Raw genomic sequence first — 17,610 nt, 5'->3', positions numbered from 1 at the left:
CTTAAATGCAAATAAAAAATATTGTGGAAAAAAAAAAACAAAAAACATCTACTTTCTTTTATCTCCCATTAAACTTTAAGGAAATATTGACGTTTTTATCTCATATCCTCATGAACAGGACATGTTACAGCTGTAGACATGATGTGTCCCAATATTTATGTCCATATAGTTTATAAACGTTAATATTTCCTTAAAGTTTAATGGGAAATTTTTCTTGTAATAATATTTATCCCAATATAAAACTATATTCTGACATTATTGTTTTGTATCCCAGACCCCTGTTAGAAAAGAAACACCTGAATTCAACGTGTCCACATACTTTTGTCCACATACTTTTGTCCACATATTTTATGAACTAATACGTTTAAAGTGGTTTAACGTCGACATGTTTTTCAACCGTATTTAACAGAAATTACAGTTTTCATGGTTCAATTCTGGCACTTGGTCAGATTTAAGGAGTGACACCATGGTCTGGTTTCATACATGTTTAAAAAAACAAAACAAACAAAAAAACAAGGTTAAAAAAAAAAGACTCAAAATATTTGGGTTTTAAACAGAAAAAGCCAAAGTGTTTTTCCCTTTTTTCTCCCTCTGATTTCTTCTGAAACTCCTCATAATTTACAATCATATGATAATATTTACACAAAAATGTGCTCAGTTTTAACCATAAACACAGATCTGTCACTTTTAGGTCAATTCCAGAAAAAAAAAAAAAGACCATCATGGCCTGATTTAGACGGAAAAGAACCAATGAGGAGCTGAGGGTAAAAAAAAAGGCTGAATTTATGAATGAAAGCCAGAAAAAAATAGAAAAACTTCAAAGAAAAGACTCATTTGTAGACTGAAGTATCACTGTGGTTCATAAAAATACAACTGTTTGACCTAAACTGACCTGAATACTCTGCACTGTAACACCATAATAATAATAATAATAATAATAATAATAATAATAATAATAATAATAATAATAATGTTCTTATTCTTAAACCAGACCATGCTGAGCTCTGATTCAAGTGCTTTTATCGTCATTTGTGAATCTTGTCTCATTGTGTTGTTTTAGTTTTAGACGATGGAACATGTTTTGGGTCGACATTAACCGTTTCCATGGTTTCCACAAACATACGGCGACGCCCTTATTTCCTGGCGTTTGGGTTCGAGTCACTGTTTGGAGGGGAACGGCGCGGCGCCGAAGGGGTCAAGCTCCACCGTCTGCGGCGGCGCTGGCTGCGGCTGCTGAGGTCCGCCGTGGACGACCATTTCTGTGAACGGCACCGCCCCAAAGTCGTCCATGATCCTGCTCTCCCCCAGGGCGCCGTGGAGGGGGCCGGCCCAGGACTTGGCGTTGGCGGTGCCCATGTCGTTCTTGGCGTCGAGGCCTTGGTACTGGCTGTGGCGGCCGCCGTCCTGAGGGTGGAAGGGTTTGGCTCCGAACGGGTCCAACAGCGCGTCTTCGCCGGGCAGAGGCGCGGCCTTGTCCTTGCCGTCGCCCATGGTGATGTCCACGCTGATGTTCTCCTTGGAGTCCGATGTGCTCAGGAACTCATTGCTACTTTGCGAGTCTCTGCGTCCGACCTTCTTGTGCCGTCGGACTCGCTCCGGCGTCCGGAACGTGGGTTTGTTGGACTTGCGGCCCCCGGTGGGCGTCCCGTGGTGGCGTTTGCCGTTGCTGCCGCCGCCCGCGGCGGCGTCCTGCTTGGTTTTGCGTTGCCGTGACGACAGCTTCTGGAGGCTGCGCTGCTTCAGCCTCTGCTGCTGCGGACTCGGGGACTCCTCGTACGACGGCCGGAAGATGTCCTCGGCGCTGCGGGAGGTGGTCGGCGGCGGGGGGGCGTGGCCCGGCTGGAACGGGGAGAAGCCGAAAATGTCAATGCCCTCGGGGGAAATGGGCGGAGTCTGGCCCATGGAGCCGTCGCTCTTCCCAGACTTGGAGAGGTTCCGGCTGAACGGCGCTTTGGTGAAGACGTCGAACTCGTCCGGCGCCGGCTGCTCGTAGCTCACCTGCCTGAACGGCGCTTTGGCGAAAATGTCCGTGCTCTCCGACGGCCCGACCCCGCCCACGAAGGGAACTGCGCCAAAGACATCCACGTGCTCCACGCCGGGCGCCGCCCTCGCAGACGGCGACTCAGGAGGCGTGATCAGCGTCGTCCCAGACTCCTCCCGATGCGCGCTCCTCACCGCGGCGGTGGCAGAGCCCGCCTTCCCTCCCGGCGGTTTCTTTGAGCGGATTTTGTTCCGGCGGGGGTCGTAGTCGGAGTCGGAGCTGTGCTTGTCGTCGTCGTCCTCGCCGTCGTCCTCCGAGTCCATGAGCAGAGGCCTCTGTCCGAGGTTCTCGGGCTCGGTGTCGTCGCCGTGTTCGCTGTTCAGGCCTTCGTCGTACTCCGCCTCCTCGTCTTCGCTGCTTTTTGACGAAGGAGGGTCGGACTCGAAGTCGCTGTCGGATTCGTCTCCTGGCCTGTTGCCCTTTTTACCTGCTTTATGTTCTTTGACCATCGGGGGCGCTAAATCCTCTGCAGCCGACAGAGCGGGGGCGGGGACAGAGGCGGGGAAGGGGGCGGGGACAGTGGCGTCTTCACCCGTAGACTCCGCCTTCACCACAGTCGAACCTGCAGGAAAAGAAAAACAACAAAGTTCAGTTTTTGATTCTGTTCATTTGAGTATAAACTGTTCAGTGACAGTCAGATTAATTAACATTAATAAATGCACTAATAACTATTAACTAACGTGTCTATTATTAAATAACTAATGAGTTAATGGATCAGTGAGTGGACGATTCTTAGCCTTAAATCATTAATAAAATGCCGATTTCGCTTCATGAAACTGTTCTGAATGTTGACGTTTATTAAATCTTTACAACATAAAACCCTTAAAACTATTAAGATGCTTTTAATAACATTTACTTAAGGCTTTTTGCTGCAGTTGTGTCAGTTATTTTGATTTAAGGTGTTTTTATTTAATAAAACTGTGTAGTTTAAGTTTCAATGTTTGAGTTTTTCAGGAAATTATGATGAAAACTTAGATTTTTTTTTTTTATTAAATAAATTAAAATAAATACATTCCATATTGTGCAAAAATAGTTTAATTAAACACTGTGTAATATTAGTAAATTCAAATACAAATACTACATTATCTTTGCATTAGTTTCATTTTATTCTTTACATTTTAACACATATCTATACTTTCTACACACATTTGTATGGAATTATTATTATTATTATTATTATATTATTTTAGCTTAAATGTGTTGAACAATGACACGCGTTAAAAGACGAATCCATGAAGAAAATAAAAAATAACTCGGACTCAAAGATGATGTTTATCGTCAGCATATTTTTGTTTAATTTGTCTGATGTTCTTATTATATTACATTATTTTATTTCTATTATATTATTTTTATTATTATTATTTCAGCTTAAATGTGTTGAACAATGACACACGTTAAAAGACGAATCCATGAAGAAAATAAAAAATAAATCGGACTCAAAGATGATGTTTATTATCGTCAGCATATTTTTGTTTAATTTGTCTGGCGTTAGAACGGTTTAATCGGATTCTAATTATATTAAAATCCATGTGGTTCACTTAGTTTTAGCTGGAAAACAGTTCTAATGTGGATTTATTATATTTATATTATACTTGAATACATGTCAGAGTCTGACTGTTTTACTCAAGTATCTGTGCTTCTACTGGAGTAAAAAGCTCATGTTTATCTGCTTGTGTTGCTCCTAGTTCTTGGTTTTTGTTCAATATAATAACCCCGGTTGTTCTGTTTGGACTTTAATCTTCAATATTCGACACAGATTCTCACAGATGTTCGATAAAACGTACAGATGGCCGGTCGACTAATACGACGATTACGCGTCTGACATCTGGATCTGTCCGAGTCTGAGTTTCAGTTCAATAAATCCGACAGTTTGTCTGATTTTGCAGCAGAAGGAGCCGTGAAGGAGGATCACAGCGAGTCAATATGTTCCAGAAGCTGCTCTGTCGTCTTTACTTCAAACCCGGCATCAGAAAATCAGCCTAAACTAAGACAACGTCACGTGAAATCAACTTTTTTTTAAGCCATAAAAACTCTGTCGGACAAAGAATACGATAAACACACTCTGAAGGTTGGGGGATATTTGAGAAAACTGCTGCGACTCAAAATTCATGTTCTGGAATCAACAATCAAAGACCTAAACAGAACAAATCCACTGAACTAAAATATTTAACAGTGTCCGAACCACTAATTCTATCAATGCATGTGAATAATTGGTGTAAAATGCAGTTTTACTTCAATTATTCACAGGATAAAATGTACAACAACTTATAAACTGAGAAAAAAAAAAAACAATCAAAGAACTTAAAAATGAAGAATAAATGAAACAAAAACCTTGAAATATGGCATAAAAGTCAACAAATCCTATTAATACATGGAAATAATTGGTGTAAAATGCAGTTTTACTTCAATTATTCATAGGATAAAATGTACAAAAACTTCTAAAGGGAGAATAAAATCAGTGAAATACTTGAAAAATAAGGAAAAAATGAAAAAAAAAAAACTTGAAATACAGTAGAAGAGTGAACAAATCCTTCTAAAGTGAGAAGAAAATGAGCAAAATACTTGAAGAATGAGGAGAATTCATCATTTCATACAATCCAGAACCCTGTATTTATTCAGTTAACCCTCAAAAACCAAAACCATCTACTGATCTAAACTGTATAATACCTGCTAATCCACTAATCCTATCAACACATGGAAATAATTAATGTAAAATACAGTTTTACTTCAATTATTCACAGGATAAAATGTACAACTTATAAACTGAGAAAAAAAAACAATCAAAGAACTTAAAAATGAAGAATAAATGAAACAAAAACCTTGAAATATGGCATAAAAGTCAACAAATCCTTCTAAAGTGAGGAGAAATATGCAGAATACCTAGCGTTTATCATTTCATATCAACTGTGTTTATTCTGTTAACCCTCAAAAACCAAAACCATCTACTGATCTAAACTTTTTCATACCTGTTGATCCACTAATCCTATCAATACATGGAAATAACTAATGTAAAATGCAGTTTTACTTCAATTATTCATAGGATAAAATGTACAAAAACTTCTAAAGGGAGAATAAAATGTGTGAAATACTTGAAAAATAAGGAAAAAATGAACAAAAAAAAACTTGAAATACAGTAGAAGAGTGAACAAATCCTTCTAAAGAGAGAAAAAAATGAGCAAATCATCATCATTTCATACTATCTAGGACCCTGTATTTATTCTGTTAACCCTCAAAAACCAAAACCATCTACTGATCTAAACTGTTTAATACCTGTTGATCCACTAATCCTATCAACACATGGAAATAATTAATGTAAAATACAGCTTGATCTCAATTATTCATAGGATAAAATGTACAAAAACGTATAAAATGAAAAAAAAAACGACCAGTGAATAAAATATAGCAAACTACATGATGTTTACTGAAAAAATGCAACAAATAGAGGATAATGTCCTAATAAATGCTGATCAATCACTTCAGAAAAGTTAAATATATAAAAAAAAAACACATATTGGAAGTGCCGCAGAAGAAGCTCTGGTTCATCAAACCTCGGGATGAACAAACCGAAGCTGTCGGCTACTTCTAAAACTTAAAAAAAATAACGCTTTGTTCACTGTGTTCTCTATAAATTCTATAAATTCTTAAACATTTTTGGCTTTGGTTGAAAATTTGTGCCTCGTGTAAGTGGTTGAATTTAGTTTGTACTTAATGACAGAGAAGAAAAAGAAGCAAAAATGAAGAGAAAAACAAACAAAATAATCAACAAAATGAACAAAAAAGAACAAAAGAATAAAATGAACAAAAAAAGAAGAAAACAACAAAATGAACAAAAAAACCCAAACATCAATAAAGTGAACAAAAAAGAAGAAAACAAAATGAACAAAAAAGAACAAAACAATGAACAAAATGAATAAAATGGACAAAAAAAGAACAAAACAATCAACAATCAACAAAATGAACAAAAAAGAACAATTAACAAGATGGAGAAAATCAACAAATTGAAAAAAATAAAAAGGAAAAAAAAAATCAACAAAATGAAAAAAAGAACAAAGAAATCAACATAATGAACAAAATAAACAAAAAAGAACAATATAATCAACAAAATGGAAAAAACAATCACCAAAATGAAAATTCTGTTAACCCTCAAAAACCAAAACCATCTACTGATCTAAACTGTTTAATACCTGCTGATCCACTAATCCGATCAATACATGGAAATAATTAGTGTAAAATGCAGTTTTACTTCAATTATTCATAGGATAAAATATACAAAAACTTATAAAATGAAAAAAAAAAAAAAAAACGATCAGTGAATAAAATATAGCAAACTACATGATGTTTACTGAAAAAATGCAACAAATAGAGGATAATGTCCTAATAAATGCTGATCAATCACTTCAGAAAAGTTAAATATAGAGAAAAAAAAACACATATTGGAAGTGCCGCAGAAGAAGCTCTGGTTCATCAAACCTCGGGAAGAAACAAACCGAAGCTGTCGGCTACTTCTAAAACTTAAAAAAAATAACGCTTTGTTCACTGTGTTCTCTATAAATTCTATAAATTCTTAAACATTTTTGGCTTTGGTTGAAAATTTGTGCCTCGTGTAAATTTATTTCCAGGAGATTTGCATAACGCCGGCTTAGAAGTTAGCCTAATTAGCAAGTGGACGGTCTCCAATTATACTGAAAATAAACGGTGCCACACACAATGAGCCAATTTATTGTTTCCTATTAGTGGAAGCTCAACAGAAGAAAGAAGGAACGTGGAGGAAAGAGAAGGGCCCCCCGCTGTGAGAGCAGAAATGGAAACCTCTCCTCGTCTTCCGTCGTCCAAACTGGCGCCACGTGACGCCGGCGTCGCCAAAAGCTTTGTTGTTGATCAAATGAAACTGTAAAAGATAAAAAAAAAAAAAAGTCTGTGGAATAAAGTGTATGAATCTGCATCTGTCTGCTTCCCCCTGGAGTCAAACCAGATCTGAACGAACCACCACAACGTGGAGGAAAAAAAGATCCAAGTGGGCAGGAGAATGAAAGCATCAAAGGCTGAAACATGGATGAAGCTGATGAGACGGTTGTGTGTGAAAGCCCTGGTAAGTTCTAATGATCACAGTATTTAGATCCCATCTGATAAATGTGAAGGATGAACAGCAGGAAAAAAAACAGCTTCAGCGTCAAAACAGACGGTACCAACTCCAGTGGGTGAATTTAGTTTGTACTTAGTGACAAAGAGAAGAAAAAGAAGAAAAAACGAACAGAAAAACAAACAGAATAATCAACAAAATGAACAAAAAAGAACAAAATAATCAATAAATAAACAAAAAAGAATAAAATAATTAATGAAATGAAAAAAAGAACAAAATCAAAAAAAAGAACAAAACTATTAATAAATAGCAAAAAAGAACAAAATAATCAACAAAATGAACAAAAAAGAACAAAATAATCAACAAAATGAACAAAAAAGAAAATAATCAATAAAATGAAAAAAAGAAAAAAAATCAACAAAATGAACAAAAAAGAACAAAACTATTAATAAATAAGCAAAAAAGAAAAAAATAATCAATAAAATGAAAAAAAGAAAAAAAATCAACAAAATGAACAAAAAAGAAAATAAAAAACAAAATGAACAAAGAAAGAACAAAATCCACAAAAAAGAATAAAACAATCACCAAAATGAACAAAAAAGAAAATCAACAAAATGAATAAAAAAGAAAATCAACAAAATGAACAAAAACAAAACAATCAACAAAATGAACAAAAAAAGAACAAAACAATCACCAAAATGAACAAAAAACAAAAAAAGAACAAAATCATCAAAATGAACAAAAAAGAAAAAAAAAATCAATAAAATTAAAAAAACATGAAGAAAAAAAAATTAACAACATGAAAAAACAATCAACAAAATGAACAAAAATCAAAAAAGATCAAAATAATCAACAAATCAGGGGAAAAAAATCAATAAAATGAACAAAAAAGAACAAAACAATAAAAGTGAAAAGAAATGGCAAAAAAACCAACAAAACCAACAAAATTATCTTTATCTATGTTGTTGATCAAATGAAACTGTAAAAGATAAAAAAAAAAAAAAAAGTCTGTGGAATAAAGTGTATGAATCTGCATCTGTCTGCTTCCCCCTGGAGTCAAACCAGATCTGAACGAACCACCACAACGTGGAGGAAAAAAAGATCCAAGTGGGCAGGAGAATGAAAGCATCAAAGGCTGAAACATGGATGAAGCTGATGAGACGGTTGTGTGTGAAAGCCCTGGTAAGTTCTAATGATCACAGTATTTAGATCCCATCTGATAAATGTGAAGGATGAACAGCAGGAAAAAAAAACAGCTTCAGCGTCAAAACAGACGGTACCAACTCCAGTGGGTGAATTTAGTTTGTACTTAGTGACAAAGAGAAGAAAAAGAAGAAAAAACGAACAGAAAAACAAACAGAATAATCAACAAAATGAACAAAAAAGAACAAAATAATCAATAAATAAACAAAAAAGAATAAAATAATTAATGAAATGAAAAAAAAGAACAAAATCAAAAAAAAGAACAAAACTATTAATAAATAGCAAAAAAGAACAAAATAATCAACAAAATGAACAAAAAAGAAAATAATCAATAAAATGAAAAAAAGAAAAAAAATCAACAAAATGAACAAAAAAGAACAAAACTATTAATAAATAAGCAAAAAAGAAAAAAATAATCAATAAAATGAAAAAAAGAAAAAAAATCAACAAAATGAACAAAAAAGAAAATAAAAAACAAAATGAACAAAGAAAGAACAAAATCCACAAAAAAGAATAAAACAATCACCAAAATGAACAAAAAAAGAAAATCAACAAAATGAATAAAAAAGAAAATCAACAAAATGAACAAAAACAAAACAATCAACAAAATGAACAAAAAAAGAACAAAACAATCACCAAAATGAACAAAAAACAAAAAAAGAACAAAATCATCAAAATGAACAAAAAAGAAAAAAAAATCAATAAAATTAAAAAAACATGAAGAAAAAAAAATTAACAACATGAAAAAACAATCAACAAAATGAACAAAAATCAAAAAAGATCAAAATAATCAACAAATCAGGGAAAAAAAATCAATAAAATGAACAAAAAAGAACAAAACAATAAAAGTGAAAAGAAATGGCAAAAAAAACCAACAAAATTATCTTTATCTATGTTGTTGATCAAATGAAACTGTAAAAGATAAAAAAAAAAAAAAAGTCTGTGGAATAAAGTGTATGAATCTGCATCTGTCTGCTTCCCCCTGGAGTCAAACCAGATCTGAACGAACCACCACAACGTGGAGGAAAAAAAGATCCAAGTGGGCAGGAGAATGAAAGCATCAAAGGCTGAAACATGGATGAAGCTGATGAGACGGTTGTGTGTGAAAGCCCTGGTAAGTTCTAATGATCACAGTATTTAGATCCCATCTGATAAATGTGAAGGATGAACAGCAGGAAAAAAACCAGCTTCAGCGTCAAAACAGACGGTACCAACTCCAGTGGGTGAATTTAGTTTGTACTTAGTGACAAAGAGAAGAAAAAGAAGAAAAAACGAACAGAAAAACAAACAGAATAATCAATAAATAAACAAAAAAGAACAAAATAATCAATAAACAAAAAAAGAAGAAAACAAAATGAACAAAAAAGAACAAAACTATCAATAAATAAACAAAAAGAATGAAATAACAAAATGAACAAAAAAAGAAGAAACAATCAACAAAAAGAACAAAACTATCAAACAAAAAAAACAAAATAAAATGAACAAAAAAAGAAGAAAATCAACAAAAAGAACAAAACTATCAAACAAAAAAGAAGAAAATAATCAACAAAATGAACAAAAAAGAAGAAAACAATCAACAAAATGAACAAAAAGAACAAAACTATCAATAAACAAAAAAAGAACAAAATAATCAAAATGAGCAAAAAAGAAAAAAATAATAAAATGAACAAAAAAAGAAGAAACAATCAACAAAATGAACCAAAAAAAGAACAAAATAATCAACAAAATGAACAAAAAAAGAACAAAATAACATGAACAAAAAAGAAGAAAACAATCAACAAAATGAACAAAAAGAACAAAACTATCAATAAACAAAAAAAGAACAAAATAATCAACAAAATGAACAAAAAAGAAAAAAATAAAATGAACAAAAAAAAGAACAAAATAATCAACAAAATTAACAAAAAAGAACAATGTAGTATATATGTAGTATATGTTTATTAATATGGATATTTATGTAGTAAATATATTTATATGAATAAGTATGTAGTATATATGTATGTGTGTAGTATATATGTTTATTAATATGAATATTTACACAGTAAATGGAAATATTTACCATGGTGAGTAAAAAGGGGTGGGATTTTTCTGCCCACTCCTGTTTCCAACTCGTTCATATTAGGATTTGATGATGCTTATATTTGTACTTTTTAATTTTTTTCCCCCATATATATATATATTTTTTTTTTTTTCTTTTTTCTCAATTTTAGACACATTTGTTCAAAATAAATTCATTCATTTTTGATTATTTAGTCGTTTTCTTTATTGGTTCTTTAAAGGGTCCTCCACTTCCACCACTAATTACATTAAAAACTGAAAAGGTTAAAGGTCAGCTGACCCTGTGGGGACATTCTGTCTGCATTTGACCATCCTCCATCCTAACACACACACACAGGACCTGATTTTTAAGTATTTTAAGTATTATCAATTAAATTATGAATTATCAGATGGTTGAATTCTTCTGTCAAACACTTATTTTACTGATTTCAACATTAACTACAAAAGGACGCATGTATTCAGAGACTTAATAAAGTTAACGCGTGAACTAAAACATACGTCAACAACATATTAATGTGGGTGAAAATATATAAAATATATTAAAAAACAGACAATTTGATCTGATTTATGTCAAATCCTCAGTTTACATTATGATTTTATTCCAGTATATTTATTCCTGTTATACTGTGACACACAAGTCTAAGTGCAATTAATGTGTTTTTTTTGTTGTTGTTTTTTTCCAAAATTAATACAATTTTTAGTTTGAGCTTCACCTGCATAAAGAAATAACCTATAAAATCATCCGGTTCATTGATTCCTGTGTCCACATTTATTTTACTTTACAATGGATGAATTTACCAGCAAAACAGCAGCTATTTTAACTTTTTATTTATTTATTTTTTATATTTTTTTTAGTGTGACCTGAACTGAAGCTTTAATAATGCTTTTGTCTCCATCGTATGTTTCCTAATAAAGTTACAATTATTTAAAAGCTCAAATGAAGAAATTATAATGAATCAGAGCTGCAGAATGTGAGGAAAAAGTATACGAACAGGTTAAAAAGTTATTTATCACCTTAAACAGTCTGTAATGGTTAATGCTCAATCTATAACCTATATGTTAATTACACAACATACGGCAGAATTAAAGTTATATATCAAAAATAAAAACTAGAAACTCATAATTCTAGTTTTGTATCATGACATTTGGTTTTAAAACTGCTGTAAACATTATTAATATCTAAAAATGTAAAAATTTGGATATTTATTCAAGCTTTATGAACTTTTCTTGCATTTTTTGAGGTAAATTAATAGAATATCAGAAATCCGAAAAACAGAAATATGAATTAAACTGTCTCTTAATTATCAAAACAGTGAACAGAAGGTTGAAAAATCTGTTTTATTACTTTTTCGCCTCAAAAAAAAAAAAAAAAAAAGGATAAAAACTGTTCATTTGCAAGTTTTCTGAGACGGTATTTTCAACTGTCAACTATCTAAGACTTTTTTTTATTATTATTATAAAGATATGTGTACATTTTTATAATTTCATATGGACTAAACTTTTCTAAAGCAGCTGTTTTTAACCCTTTAACCTGGAAAAGTAAAGCAGAATATGTCACTTTTGTCATAAATTCTTGTTGTAAGCAGTCTAAACCTGAATTAAAGTTAGATAAATACAAAAATAGAAACTCATAATTCTACTTATGAATCATGACACTGTTGCAAACAGTATTTATGGCTTTAAATGTAAAAACATTTGGACACTTATTGAAAATGTGTGAACTTTTCCTACATTTTTTGAGGTTAATTAAAAAACAAGCTCAACATAAAAACAGAAATATGAATAAAAATGTCTCTTAATTATCAAAACAGTAACAGAAGGACGAAAAATCTGTTTTATGACTTTATTGCCTTTAAAACAATGATAAAAAACTGTTTATTTGCAGGTTTTCTGTGATAGTATTTTCAACTATTTAAGTTTTGTTTATAATTATACAGATATATGTAGATTTTTTATCATTTCATATGGACTAAACTTTTCTAAAGTAGCCGTTTACAACAATAATTTACGACAAAAGTGATAAATTCTGCTTTACTTTTACAGAAAATGTGTGAACTTTTCTTACATTTTCTGAGGTAAATTTAAAAAAAGTTAACATAAAAACAGAAATATGAATAAAACTGTCTCTTAATTGTTAAAAAAGTGAACAGAAGGTTGATTGATCTGTGGTTCGTTACTTTTTTGCCTTTAAAACAATGATTAAAACTGTTCATTTGCAGGTTTTCTAAGATGGAATTTTCAACTGTCAACTATTTATTATATATTTTTTATTATTCTAAAGATATATGTAGATGTTTTTAGAATTTCATATGGACTAAACTTTTCTGAAGTAGCTGTTTACAACAAGAATTTACGACAAAAGTGAGAGATTCTGCTTTACTTTTACAGATTAAAGGGTTAAAAATAGACTAAACCTGAATTAAAGTTAGATAAATACAAAAATAGAAACTCATAATTCTACTTATGAATTATGACACTGTTGTAAACAGTATTTATATCTTTAAATGTAAAAACACTTGGAGACTTATTGAAAATGTGTGAACTTTTCTAACATTTTCTGAGATAAATTTTAAAAAAAAAAGTTAACATAAAAACAGAAATATGAATAAAACTGTCTCTTAATTGTTAAAAAAGTGAACAGAAGGTTAATAAATCTGTGATTCATTATTTTTTGCCTTAAAAAAAAAGGATAAAAACTGTTTATTTGCAGGTTTTCTGAAATGGTATTTTCAACTGTCAACTATTTAAGTTTTTTTTATAATTATACAGATATATTTACAGGGTGGGGAAGCAAAATGTACAATATTTTGAGGCAGGGATTGAAAGACAGTGTATGACCAATTAGTTTATTGAAAGTCATGAGAATTTATTTGCCACAAGAAAATGTCCATAATAAAAAATGTTTTTATTCTATGTGTCCTCCTTCTTTCTCAATAACTGCCTTCACACGCTTCCTGAAACTTGCGCAAGTGTTCCTCAAATATTGGGGTGACAACTTCTCCCATTCTTCTTTAATAGTATCTTCCAGACTTTCTGGTAATAGTTTTGCTCATAGTCATTCTCTTCTTTCCATTATAAACAGTCTTTATGGACACTCCAACTATTTTTGAAATCTCCTTTGGTGTGACGAGTGCATTCAGCAAATCACACACTCTTTGACGTTTGCTTTCCTGATTACTCATATGGGCCAAAGTTTCTGAAAAGGTATGGATAATAGTGTTAGGTATGATTATGACATCAGTATATGTTTGGTTTCAGAACAACTGACGTAGTGCCTGCTGAGAAAAAACAACTAAATGTTCATTGTACATTTTGCTTCCCCACCCTGTAGATGTTTTAGAATTTCACATGGAATCAGCTTTTCTAAAGTATAAGAATTTATAACAAAAGTGAGAAATTCTGCTTTACTTTTACAGATTAAAGGGTTAAAAATAGACTAAACCTGAATTAAAGTTAAATACAAAAATAGAAACTCATAATTCTACTTATGAATTATGACACTGTTGTAAACAGTATTTATGGCTTTAAATGTAAAAACACTGACATTTATTGAAAATGTGTGAACTTTTCTAACATTTTCTGAGGTAAATTTTACAAAACAGCTAACATAAAAACAGAAATATGAACAAAACTGTCTCTTAATGATTAAAAAAGTGAACAGAAGGTTAATAAATTTGTGATTCTTTTTTTTTTTTCCTTAAAAAAAGGATAAAAACTGTTTATTTGCAGGTTTTCTGTGATAGTATTTTCAACTGTCAACTATTTAAGTTTTTTTTATAATTATACAGATATATGTAGATGTTTTTAGAATTTCATATGGAATAAGCTTTTCTAAAGCAGCCGTTTACAACGAAAATTTATAACAAAAGTGAGAAATTCTGCTTTACTTTTACAGATTAAAGGGTTAAAAACAGGCTACACTTACAGTTAGATAAATACACAATTAGAAACTCATAATTCTAGTTATGAACCATTACACTGTTGTAAACAGTATTTATGTCTTTAAATGTAAAAACACTTGGACACTTACTGAAGCTTTGTGAACTTTTCTAACATTTTTTGAGGTAAATTAATAAAAACTCGACATAAAAACAGAAATATGAACAAAACTGTCTCTTAATTGTTAAAAAAATGCTCAGAAGGTTAATAAATCTGTGATCCAATACTTTTTATGCCTTAAAAAAAAAGGATAAAAACAGTTTATTTGCAGGTTTTCTGTGATGGCATTTTCAACTGTCAACTATTTAAGTTTTTTTTTTATAATTATACAGATATATGTAGATGTTTTAGAATTTCATATGGAATAAGCTTTTCTAAAGTTGCCGTTTACAACAAGAATTTTTACTTTTCCAGATTAAAGGGTTAAAAAACAAGCTAAAACTGAATGTTTTTTATTTTTTATTCTGTATAATTCAATTCAGATGATAAATAATAAACCAAATTAAAAACTCAGACATGGACAGTTTGTGTTTTTCTTTTTCTGTATCTCTGAATGTCAAAAATTTGCTGCTGTTTTGTCATTTCTTTACATGAATTAATAATAAACGATTCATTCAATTAAAATATTTCAGACTTTCTTCTTAATATATGAAAAACTGAACAGAAGATGAGATTTGATACGTTTACAGATCAATAAATTATAATTATCTGACATTTTGCATCTTTATTTTACGTATTTAACAGGTAAAACTCAAACGAATCAGCCTCAGAAACAGGCTGAGTTCATCGTGTTTCTTCATCTTCATCGTCGGGTGCTTTTTTAATTGATCGACTGATTGATTGATTATTGGTTTCGATCGTTTTTTGCCGACAGAGCTCACACAGAGACAGCCATGTTTTCAGGAACATCTTGCTCGTGGTGTAGTGGTGGAGACGCTAAACCTCCCACTGCCCCCCCCCCCCCCCCCCCCCCCCCCGGTTCTGTCTATAAAAAAACCAATCAACGTGTATATGGATTTTAAAAGGTCTTTTATTTATCAGTAACATTCTATAAAGAAATACATTCACACTCACAGTATGATACAGGACCGTTTACATAGTCTGTGGCAAAAACAAGATATGTATTAGACAACTTTATTGACCTATAGGTTGCATTTCTTTCTGCAGGAGCTGCTGATTCCAACGGCTAAAAACGAGTTTGTGAAGAATGAATGAAAACAAAGAAAAAACAAAACAAAACAAAACGTCCCAAATTTTAAGCCATCTGTTCTAATTCCTCAGCAGGATTTACACGATGTGGACAAAAGTATGTGGACGCGTCGAATTCAGGTTTTTCTTTTCTAACAGGGGTCTGGGATACAAAATAATAATGACTAATATAGTTTAATATTGGGATAAATATCATTGCATTGGTTAGTTTAGCCTAAAATAACTCAGATGTTTTGTTTTGTTTTTGTTTTTTTACTTAATTTCTCATTTATTTTCAATTTAAAATAAAAAAAAAAAAAAAGTATGTAAATTAAGTATAATCAAATATATGACAAATACAAGTATAGTGTGATACAAACTAGAAGGTGATGCACTAAAATTTTGCTACTAATGGATCCAAAACAGCTCATTATACATGTTTAACTTGTCAAATGGATGTAAAACTTATTTTTTTCTTTGCAACTAAACCAAATTTTTTCTAAAAACAGGGCTCTGGGACACAAACAATAATGAAAAATGTCATATATTGGGATAAATATCATTGCATTGGTTAGTTTGGTTTAAATTTAAATCTTTGCTTCCAAAATGCCTCAGATGTTTTTTTTTTTGTTTTTTTTTTACATGATTTCTTTCATTTATTTTTAACTAAAATTAAAAATTATCCACAGGTCTGGGATACAAAAAAATGACAAATGTCATAATATAGTTTTATATTGGGATAAATATCACTGCATTGGTTAGGCTGGTTCAAAATGACTCAGATGTTTTTTTCTTAATTTCTCTCATTTCTTTCCAATTTAAAATAAAAAATTATGTATGAAGCATGTATGTAAATTAAGTATAATCAAATATATGACAAATGCAAGTATAGTGTGATACTAACTAGGAGGTGATGCACTAAAATTTTGCTACTAATGGATCCAAAACAGCTCATTATACATATATTTAACTTGTCAAATGGATGTAAAACTTATTTTTTCTTTGCAACTAAACCAAGTTTTTCTAAAAACAGGGCTCTGGGACACAAAACAATAATGACAAATGTTATAATATAGTTTTATATTATGGGATAAATATCATTGCATTGGTTAGTTTGGTTTAAAATGACTCAGAGATGCTTTTTTTTAACTTAATTTCTCGCATTTATTTTCAATTTAAAATAAAAATAAAAAAAATATGTATGTAAATTAAGTATAATCAAATATGTGACAAATTCAAGTATAATATGATAGAAACTAGAAGGTGATGCACTAGAATTTTGCTACTAATGGATCCAAAACAGCTCATTATACATATATTCAACTTGTCAAATGGATATAAAACTTATTTTTTCTTTGCAACTAAACCAAATTTTTCTACAAACAAGGGTCTGGGATACAAATAAATAATAAAGGTTATAATATATTTTTATATTGGGATAAATGTCATTGCATTGGTTAGTTTGAACTTAATGAATTTAAGTCGTTCACTTCTTTGACAAACTTAAAAAAATGCCTCGAGTATAAAATCATTCAGGAATATTGAGATGGTAGATATGTTTTTGTTGTTATTGATTTTTTTTTTTTTGTTATAATGAGAACGCTCGATGCTGAACACATTTAATTTAATGTAAGCAGTGGATCAGGGGAAAAGAATAGAAATACAAAATAAGCTTTTGCTTCTAGCCCATTCCTTTTTGGGTTTTTATGTACATTATAATTATTGTACTATGTGCAATGATTAATATACAAACCAAAATAAACCATTCATTCATAATTTGCTATCTTTGTTTCCAAAATGCCTCACAGATGGATTTTACTTAAATTTCTCTCAACATTTATTTTGTTTTTTTTATCCATGAGTATGATTTTAAATGTTCAACCTGTACATTTCTAAATTATTTTTCATGCTCTGATTGTAAGTCAATTTTTTACCAACTACTTTCTTCACATCTTACTTTGAAAAAAAATCTCCTATTAAATTTGAAGGAAATATTAATGCTTTTATCTTAAATCCTCTTGAACAGGACATCTTACAGCTGCAGACATGATGCGTCCCAATATTTATGTCCATATAGTTTATAAACATCAATATTTCCTTA

General features: G+C 31.2%; 1 protein-coding gene across 3 annotated transcripts in view; it reads right to left on the bottom strand.

Annotated features, from left to right (window-relative positions):
• Nucleotides 1–577: 577 nt before the first annotated feature.
• bmp2k (BMP2 inducible kinase) overlaps nt 578–17,610 on the bottom strand; it is a 118,532-nt gene continuing 101,499 nt past the window's right edge. For 2 of the 3 annotated variants that reach the window (XM_030143138.1, XM_030143139.1), the window contains one exon: nt 578–2,603. In XM_030143138.1, coding sequence (XP_029998998.1) covers nt 1,159–2,603 — 1,445 coding nt within the window. In that variant the 3' untranslated portion in view covers nt 578–1,158. The remainder of the gene's footprint in view (nt 2,604–17,610) is intronic. The other variant, XM_030143140.1, reaches the window with a different exon arrangement.

Source organism: Sphaeramia orbicularis, chromosome 9 (genome assembly GCF_902148855.1).
Source record: "Sphaeramia orbicularis chromosome 9, fSphaOr1.1, whole genome shotgun sequence".
Taxonomy (NCBI): domain Eukaryota; kingdom Metazoa; phylum Chordata; class Actinopteri; order Kurtiformes; family Apogonidae; genus Sphaeramia; species Sphaeramia orbicularis.
This window is presented reverse-complemented; position numbering and strand designations above follow the sequence as displayed.